This window comes from Carettochelys insculpta, chromosome 9, assembly GCF_033958435.1.
Source record: "Carettochelys insculpta isolate YL-2023 chromosome 9, ASM3395843v1, whole genome shotgun sequence".
NCBI lineage: Eukaryota > Metazoa > Chordata > Testudines > Carettochelyidae > Carettochelys > Carettochelys insculpta.
Genome location: NC_134145.1, coordinates 29,624,639 through 29,634,068, shown reverse-complemented (window position 1 = coordinate 29,634,068; position 9,430 = coordinate 29,624,639). Strand labels below are relative to the sequence as shown.

The 9,430-nt window shown below is 43.8% G+C and overlaps 1 protein-coding gene and 1 long non-coding RNA gene across 3 annotated transcripts in view; one reads left to right on the top strand and one right to left on the bottom strand.

The window, feature by feature from the left end:
• Positions 1–4,111: 4,111 nt before the first annotated feature.
• C9H1orf52 (chromosome 9 C1orf52 homolog) lies at positions 4,112–9,347 on the top strand. Its single transcript, XM_075002213.1, has 3 exons — positions 4,112–4,491; positions 6,938–7,145; positions 8,654–9,347. Exons 1-3 carry the CDS (start codon positions 4,213–4,215, stop codon positions 8,728–8,730), a joined length of 564 nt encoding a protein of 187 aa, XP_074858314.1. The 5' UTR covers positions 4,112–4,212; the 3' UTR covers positions 8,731–9,347.
• The window catches only part of LOC142017408 (uncharacterized), a 30,930-nt gene continuing 29,449 nt past the window's right edge, over positions 7,950–9,430 (bottom strand). For both annotated transcript variants that reach the window (XR_012646521.1, XR_012646520.1), the window contains exon 3: positions 7,950–8,240. This is a non-coding gene — a long non-coding RNA (uncharacterized LOC142017408). The remainder of the gene's footprint in view (positions 8,241–9,430) is intronic.

Here is a 9,430-nt window from a genome sequence, read left to right as displayed (position 1 = left end):
GGTTGAACTGGGGCTGGAGGGGTTTGAGCCAGGGCCCAGGGGAGCAGGATTTTGAGTTGTGCTTAACTCGCGTTAATCACTCATTTCGAGGGTTTTCTGTATAATTCTGACATTGACTGGTATAGTAGGATAACAAGCATTCTAGTCTGTATCTCAAGAAACCTGGACTCTGTTTCTAATGATAATCCTCCTGCTTCAGGGGTTATACATTCGGTGTCTGAACTTCAGAGGATATGTGCCTTATGCTCTTCCATTGGTGCCATCAGCCAAAAGACGGATGATCCCATTTGGGGATTGACAAAAATATTTTATAGCTGTTCATATCTGACTAGTCCATGGATAGAAACTTCAAATAAAATAAACTGTCAGATTTAATTGGAATATCATGCAGACACATCTTTACTATAAGAATGTGCATATGACAAAAACATGGGTTGCTTTTATTAGTTTATGACACTGATCATTATATTTTTAGGTATCTGTCCAAGGCATACAGAGTCTGGTTTTCAAAAAGGCAGATTATCCATACATTCTGTTGACTGTGGCTTGGAGTTGTGGGTGTCAACACTCTTAAAAAATCAAACTTAGTGTCTTAACACCCCTATATTTTGAGCATTCCTAACCTTATTTATGACTCTGCAGATAGTACCCATTGTAACTTATTTTGCTATACTGTTGAAAGTGATTATAGAAATTAGGCTAATGCCCTGTATCTGGGTCTGATCCTGAGAATTGCTGAGAGCCTTGCAGTCAATGCCCAGTCCAGCTTCCACACAAATGAATGCCAACATTTTTTTGGGTGCAAGAACCCACCCTTTGAGAACCGAGGGGTTCAGCAATTTAAATATATCATATAATTTCTCATGGGATAGGGTTCTGTGGCTAAAATTGGTTGAATGTGGGAGATGGGGGGGTTGAGCCTATGCAAACCAAAAACGGTGTACGTGGGTTCATAATGTGAATGTTAGAAATTTTCTAGATAACTACCTAATGTCTGTAGTGAATGTGTACCTCAAACTCTACCTGTGCATTAATTGCTCCTTTGTATTAAGCGTAATCTTTAATGTCAGTCTGTAATATTAACAAATGCTTGAAACCTATGCATTTTTAAACCACGACTTAATATCACAAACTGTGTTGAAATAAACTTTTTGCATAATTGCTTCTCGCCTGTCCCATACCTTTTTGTGGATTGTATCATCTCAGAATGATAAAATTCTAGGGCTGGAAGGGACCTCAAGAGGTCATCTATTCCAGCCCTCTGCCTCAAGCAGGATCAACCCCAACTGAATCATCCAAGCCAGGACTTAAAAACCTCTAGGGATGGACATTTCACCACCTGTCTTGGTAATGCACTCTGGTGCATCTCTGCTCTGAGCTACGAAAACTGAGGCTCTAGGTTACTGCAGTATGCTAATGTACATCAATGCTGTGGCATTGAATTCTGGAACATTGTTGTGGAAGAGGTGTGCTTCTTGAAGAGCACTCACCTAACTTGTCCACAACTTCTGATGCTTTTGAGTGCCTATCCTCCAGACTTGAGCATTCCATGTATTTCTTCCAAGGGTGGAGAGACTTCTAACCTCCAGCAGCATGATTGTCAGTAACTAAATGAACACTGGTCATCTGTGCAGAGGCAGAATAATAGATCTATCATCTCTCATCTGCTGTGGTTTTGAGATGGAGGGTATGGCTGAGGACCAACGAAATAATTCAGGCATTGTGCTGCTTCAGGTTTCCTGACTGATTGATAGAAGGTGCAATGTAGTGTTCAAATAGGTTCTGTCTCAAGTTTGCTACAGTAGAATTATACTCACCTGAGGAAAAACATTCATTAAAATGATTGAGGGAGGATAACTGGAAAAGGTGGCAAGATGGACCACTCCGGACACAAGGTGGTGGGTCTAAATTAGGGAAAATGTTATTGTTTTTAAAATTGCCTAACATGATCTTGATGAACCTCTCGATGGTAGATACAGTTTAATATCTCTACAGTGAAATTAGCTGGTTATGTAACCTACCATCAACTAATGTGAGAGAAATTGTTACAATGAATGTTAAGGATGCATTTAAAGTGTTAACTTAGTTCAAATTTTAAAAAAGAGGCACTGGCCTTATCTATGTGACTTCTCAAACACTTTATTAAAACATTTTTGAAAAGTTTATAGAGAAAGCATTGTATATTTTAATCCAGGCTAAGTGGTTGTGTTACAGCTTTTAAGTTCCTACATAATCGCTGGATTTGGCAAGTTTTAAAAGTTTCCCTATAACTAAGGCTTTTCAATTGTACTAGTTTTTTAGCTAACATCCTTTTCATTCTCTAGATAAAGTTTCTGAATATATATTAAAACATATTTTAGCATTCACTCCGCATGTAGACCTAGGTAAAACCGAATCATTCTCCAATAAGTTTGCCTTTGTTGTACAATGTAGCTTACTAATGAAGATAAGATTGCACTTGAGGCAAACAAAACTGTGCTCTTAATTTTTTTCCATTAAATACAGGACCACTCCAATTCCCAATTGGCTTCAGGTGAGTCACAGTGCACTAAAAATAGTTTTAGAATCCCCATGAAAATAAAGGGTTAGAGTTTTCTGTACAAGATTGGCCTCTTAGGGAATAACCTACTCCAATAGGTTTTCATGTCACACCCTACAGCATAACAAACCAGCAGAAATGTAGCGCTTTAAAGACTAACAAAATAATTTATTAGGTGATGAGTCTTTGTGGGACAGACCCACTTCCACGAAAGCTCATCACCTAATAAATTATTTTGTTAGTCTTTAAAGAGCTACTGGACTGCTTTTTTGTTTTGACAGTATATAGACTAGCAGGGCTATCTCTCTATTACTATACATCATTTTGTTAGTCTTTAAAGTGCTACAGGGTCCACCATCACTGACACCCTGTCGTTGGACACTGAGCTAAATAGGAGGATTGGAAAAGCAGCCACAACTCTGTCCAGACTCAGCAAGAGAGTGTGGAATAACAACAAGCTGTACACTCACACCAAAATGCAAGTCTACAGAGCCTGCATCCTCAGCAGCCTCCTTTATGGCAGCGAGACTTGGACCCTGTATGCCCGCCAGGAAAAGAGGCTGAACGTCTTCCACTTGCGCTGCCTCAGGAGCATCCTTGGAATATCATGGAAGGACAGAGTGACCAACACTGCCATCCTCGAGCAAGCTGGAATCCCAACCATGCACACCCTCCTCAGGCAGCGTCGACTCCGCTGGCTTGGCCACGTCCACAGGATGAACGATGGAAGGATTCCAAAAGACATCCTGTATGGTGAGCTAGCCTCTGGCAAAAGACCTCCCGGACGCCTCCAGTTGCGTTACAAAGATGTCTGCAAGAGAGACCTCAGAGAGGTAGTCATCGAGCTGGACAACTGGGAAGATCTAGCAGACGACCGCAGCAGATGGAGGCAGGGGTTACACAAGGGCCTTCAGGAGGGCGAGTTGAAGATCAGACAGCTAGCAGAGGAGAAGCGAGCGCAGAGAAAGCACAATAAGGACTTGCCAGACACCCACTACATCTGCAAGAGATGCAGCAAGGACTGTCACTCTCGTGTGGGTCTTTATAGTCACCATAGACACTGTAAATGAAGTCCTCAATTGAAACTTTAAAGGGCGCAATCCATAGTCTATGCAGACTGAAGGATGCCTACTAAAGTGCTACATTTCTGGGGGTTTGTTTTGTTGGAGTACAGACTAACAGGGCTACCTCACTGTTACTACCCCACCGCATGAGAGTGTTGATTTTTTTCTTCCTTTCAGTCAAGGCTTTCTATCCCTACCTGTACTCTCGTGTTTTCACCCACATAACTCTATAATACGCCTCTCTTAGTGAGGGGTTTTGGTGAGTCGCTGGAAGAAATTCAAGGGACAGGGCTACCTCTACCAGGCGCAGTCATCTTGTACCCCACTTTCCTATCACAGCCCCCCTCTCAAGCACTCTCCGTCCTTCCCATCGCTGCAGTCAGGGAGGCGAGGCTGGGCTGCCCTGCCCTGCCCTGCCCTCCTTTGAGCCGCTGCTGGGGGAGGGGGGAATCAGCGTGACCCTTATGTGCTGGCCCGGGAGGGCGGCGCTGCCTGGGGCGGCGGCCACGCAGGGGAGTCTGGCTCCATCGCCGCCGGCCCCTCTTGCTCCCGGAACCTTTGGCTCCAGCCCGTGTTTCCGTGGCCGGTGTCCCCGCTGCCAGCCCCGCCATGGCGGCGGAGGGGAAGGACCCACTCGGCTACTTCGCGGCCTACGGCAGTGACACCAGCAGCTCCAGCTCGGATTCCGAGAGCGACGAGTCGCGCGCCGCGGAGCGGGAGGCGGTCGGGGCTGCGGGGGAGGCGGCCGGGGGCAGCCCGGGCCGGAAGCCGCGGCTGCCCGGGCCCGACGAGCTGTTCCGGAACGTGTCCCGGCCGCCGGCCTTTCTCTACAACCCGCTCAACAAGCAGATCGACTGGGAGCGCCGGGTGGTGCGGGCGCCCGAGGAGGTGAGGCCCGGCTCGGGCCCGCGTGGGGGCGGCGGGGTGAGGCGCGCGGCCGCCCTCACCGGCGAGATACGCTCGAGGGAAACCCGGGCTGTCCCCAGGCTGCACCGCCGTGAGCCTCTCCCGTCGTAGGGGCGCCGGGGTTATCGGGCTGCGGGCCGCTAGCGGAAGGCAGCGTGTCCCTGAGCAAGGACCTGCTCGAGCAACGCCTGCGTAGCTCCCGGGCTCCTCTTCCCAAGAGCTGTGCCGGGAGGGGGCCTGCGGCGGGGGTAGTAGGAGCAAGCGGTGTGTGGTGGGGAAAGAGAGATTAAAAATACAGCAGCACGAGGCTCCTCATCAGGCTGCTCCCTCAGAGCGAATTGAATCTTTGCTCTTTCGGTTGGGCTGCGGGCCTGGGGTTTAGTTCTCTGGTTTTTCCCCTCGGTTGTTTTACAATCCTAAAACTGGAAGGAAGTTCCAGAGGTTATCAGGCCCAGTTTCCTGCACTCACGGGAGGACCAAGCACCCTAGACCATCCCTGACAGGCATTCGTCTCGCCTGCTCTTGAATATTCCCAATGCTGGAGATTCCATAAGTGCCCTGAACAATTTATTCCAGTGCTTAAGACAGTTAGGAAGTTTTTTTTGTCCTGATGTCCAGCCTGAACCTTCCTTGCTGCAAGTTAAGCCCATTGCTCCTTATCCTGTCCTCAGATGTTAAGGGGGACAATTTTTCTCCCTTCTTTTTGTAACAAATTTTTAAATACTTGAAAGCTGTTATGTCCCCTTTCTGCCTTCTCCTTTCCAGACTAAACAAACCCTGTTCTTTCAGCCTTCCCTCATGGGTCATGTTTTCATTTTTGTTGCTCTTTTCTGGGCCTTCTCCCAATTTGTCCATATCTTTCCTGAAACATGACGTCCAGAACTGGACACATGATTTTTGTTTGAGAGTGGAGTGGAAGAATTACTTCTGTCTTGCTTTCAGCACTCCTGTTAATATGTCTTAGAATCATCATGTCCAAGCTAATAAATGTGTTAGTCTCTAAGGTGCTACATGACTTCTTGTCTGTTCCTGGTAACTTGAAGACATCTGACTTGTCTAAATAATGTTTCACTTCTTCTTTTCCTATTTTAGCTTCTGAACCTACCTCATTTTCACTGGCACTCACTTTGTTAGTCATCTAGTTGCCACCAACCTTCTTGCTGAAAACTGAAAAAAGAAGCCATTAAGTACCCCTGCTATTTCTATTTGTTGGTTTTTCCCTCTTTATTGAGTAGAGGGCTGAACGTGTCCTTGGTTGTTTTCTTACTTCTAATGTATTTATAGAATGTTTTCTTGTTAAGTTTTATGTCTCTAGCTCATTTTAAGTCATTTTATGCCTTTGTCTTTTTAATTTTGCCCCTACATACTTGTGTTAATTGTTTATATTCATCCTTTTTAATTTGACCTAGTTTCTACTTTTTGTAGGACTCCTTTTTGATTTTTAGATCATTCAAGATATCCCAGTTAAGCTGCAGGGGAGGTCTCTTGCCATTCCTCCTATCTTTCCTACACCTTGAAATAGTTTGCTCTTGTGCCCTTGATAATGTCTCTCTTGAATAAGGGCCATCTGTCTTCAATTGTTTTTCCTCTGTCAGTTGCTTCCCCTGGGGTCTTACCTACCAACTCCTTTTTTCCACCACCTTCTTGAAATCTACTGTCTTTATTTTGCTCTTCTCCCTCCAACTATTCCTTAGTATTATGAATTCATCATTTCATGATTACTTTCATTCATGCTGCCTTCCACTTTCAGTTTATCAACAAGTTCCTCTCTATTGTTATAATCAAATCTAGAACAGCCTCCCCTCTAGTAGCTTTTTCCATCTTCTGAAATTAAAAATTGTGTCCAGTACATTCTAAGAACTTGTTGGACAATCTGTGCCTGGTTGTGTTATTTTTCCCAACAGATGTCTCCGTAGTCGAATTCCCCCAACATCACCAAAAGCCTCATCAACCTCTTCTTCCAAGTTAGGTGGTCCACAGTAGACCCCTACCATGTCAGCACTCTTTTTTACACTCCTTTTATCCTTACCCACAGACTCTCAACAAGTCTGTGTCTTTTCCCTTGTCAACCTCAGTACAAGTGTATGTAATGTAATGTATAAGGCGACACCTCCTCTTTCTTCCCTGTCTGTCGTCCTTGAGCAAACTGTGCCTTTGTCTGCCAATATTCCAGGCATGTTTATTATCCCATGAAGTCTCTGTGATGCCTGCTATCTCTTAGCTGTGTTTATTTACTAGGATTCTGAGCCCTTCCTTTTAGGGGAAAGGCTCTTTCTTGTTTAATCTGGCCAAGGCCCCCAGCTAACTGTTTTTGGAAATCCTGAGATGAGGTCTCCTTTGGTTTAATAAGATAACGTGAAGCTCCCTCTTCCTGCTCCACTGCTCTGTGGCAATGCATTGTCCTCAATGGTGGTATTCTCTTCAACAGCCTCCTAAGGAGTTCAAAGTGTGGAAGACAAATGCAGTACCACCACCTGAGATTTACAGTATTAAGGAAAAGAAACCTCCACCACCCCCTGAGCTTGATATGGCAATAAAATGGTCTAATATATATGAGGACAATGGTGATGATGCTCCACAGCAAACAAACAAAGTTAACTTTTTACCAGATGAAGAGCAAGAACATTCAGAATCAGGTGGGTAATTATCTCATCAAGGGTTGCCAGCTTTCTGAATGCAGAATACTGAATACCCTTTCCCCCAGGCTGTGCCCCAGGCTCATTCCATCTCCCCGTCTCTGTCACTTGCTTTCCCCTGTTCATGATTGTGGGCTCACTGGGAAGGTTGTTGGAGTGGGAGGGGGTTTGGGCTACAGAGAGGGGTTGGGTTTGAGGTATGGGAGGGGAATGGGCTTTGAGGTGGGCCTCAGGAAAGGAATCAGAAATGAAGGAGTTGAGGTGTGGGAGTGGATTTGAGTTGCAGGCTTCAGACAGCACTTTCATCTGGTGGTTCTTAGAAGCAGTGACGTAGCCCAGCATCTCCTAGGTGCAAGGGTTTCCAGAGGGCCCACAGATTGCCCTGTCCGTAGATGCTGCCCCTGCAGCTTCCATTGGCCATGATTCCTGGCCAATAGGTGCTGTGGAGCCAGCCTTTGAGAGGTGCCTGCCCCACGAGCAGGGGCAGCACATGGAGCCTCCTGGCTACCTCTGCGTTTAGAAGCTGGAGGAACATACCAGCTGCTTCTGGGAACTAGCTATCATGACCAACCAGATTTTTAGTGGTCTGGCCAGCAGTGCTGACTGGAGCTAATAGGGTCCCTTTTTGACTAGGCTTTTTAGTTGGATGCCTAGCAACCCTAGAAGAGTCTGAAATATAAAAAGGGTTGATTCTCTTGGGGTGTGTAATATTTGATGTGGTTTTAGTTTGGTGTTCCTGGCTTTCCTTCTTTACCCTCTTCCATGATGTGCAATAGGTAATTTGGTACTGAACCTCTGGCTCAAGAAGGATTATGTGTAAAAATCCTGTTAAAAATGTCTTCACATTAGGATGGAAATCAGAATGATTTTAATTCATTTTTTAAGCAGGTATTCAGACACTCACCAGAAAGGGACAAATAAACTGTTTTCCAATCAGTCATGTGGTATAGAGCTAACTTATTGGTTGTTGCAGATGCAGTCTCATTGTCTCCCTTGGTTTTGAGGTTGTTAAAGGTTTTCTTTCTCATATTCTGCTCTTCCAAAATCCTGTTTGAAGCTTCTTTTTAATCAAATGTTTGTTTGTTGCACTTTTGTCTTGAAAAATGAATGAAACAATAATAATGAAATGCATATCTGATCATAAAGAGTCAAGATGTTGATGTACAGTTAAAGCATCCAAATTTCATAAATCAAAGTTTTTTAACCAAATAGTTAAAAGTTTTTAAGCCTAATAGTACAAGGCCAGCCTTACAAATATTAGGTCTTTAAAAGGTACTATGTGCTTTAATGAACCAAGAGCAAGTACAGTAATAAAACTTTCCTGCTATCGCTTTGGTTCTTTCCACAAGTTGAGGATGTTATTAAACAATCCCAGTGAGTCTGAGTCTTCAGAAGTGGGAAAATAAGTTGGTTTGGCAGGAGGCTAGGGTATGTAACAAAACAGCTGACTTTCAAGCTTGGATTCACATACTGTATTTGCGTTAATTAATGTAATATTTTACTTAAAGATGATGAAAAAGATGAACCGGCTTCAGCTAAGAAACGCAAACTAGACACTGGAGAAGAAACCAAGAAGAAGAAGTAATAAACAGGATGTACTGCATTTGGCACATTATGGACACCTTGTGAGCTTTTTTTATTCCTCTGCTGAAATGGGAAACACATACTTCCACCTAACTTATATTGTCTGATTAGAGAATTTTTTAATTTCTGTAGAATATTTGCCATTTGGAGAGCACAAGAGTTCAAGGATCAGAAGAGTGATAAAACTTGTATCCACTGAACAAAAATTATCTGTATAATCAACTTATTTAAAACACAATCTCTTAAAGTATTGCAATGAATATTTTTGCTCATATAGGTTATGGAGCTTTGTGGTGTTTTCTTCATCCACAAACTTGTGATGTGAACTTTTCTCAGCTGACTTGCCCTCGTGCTAAAATCTTTTATAAAGGAAAATATTTTTTTAAATGTTAAGTAATGTACTGTGGTACATGCTTTATTAATGTTGTTTTGAAAAGTGTAAAGAATGTAAATAGTAATAGTTCACCTGAAATAAAACTACATGTGAGAAGATATATCGCTTAGTTGTTTAACATGCTATGTAATGGACAAATCCTCTACTCTGTGCAGTTCAGCAGGCTTAACAGATTTTTCAAGGTTTGATGTGTAATAAATTCAGAGTTACTGCTTCATTTAGAACACTTGCCTTTAAAATTTCATTTGAAAAATGGAATTTGCTGTGAAATCTGTGCTGGGTACTACCATGTTGTTGCCTGCAGCTG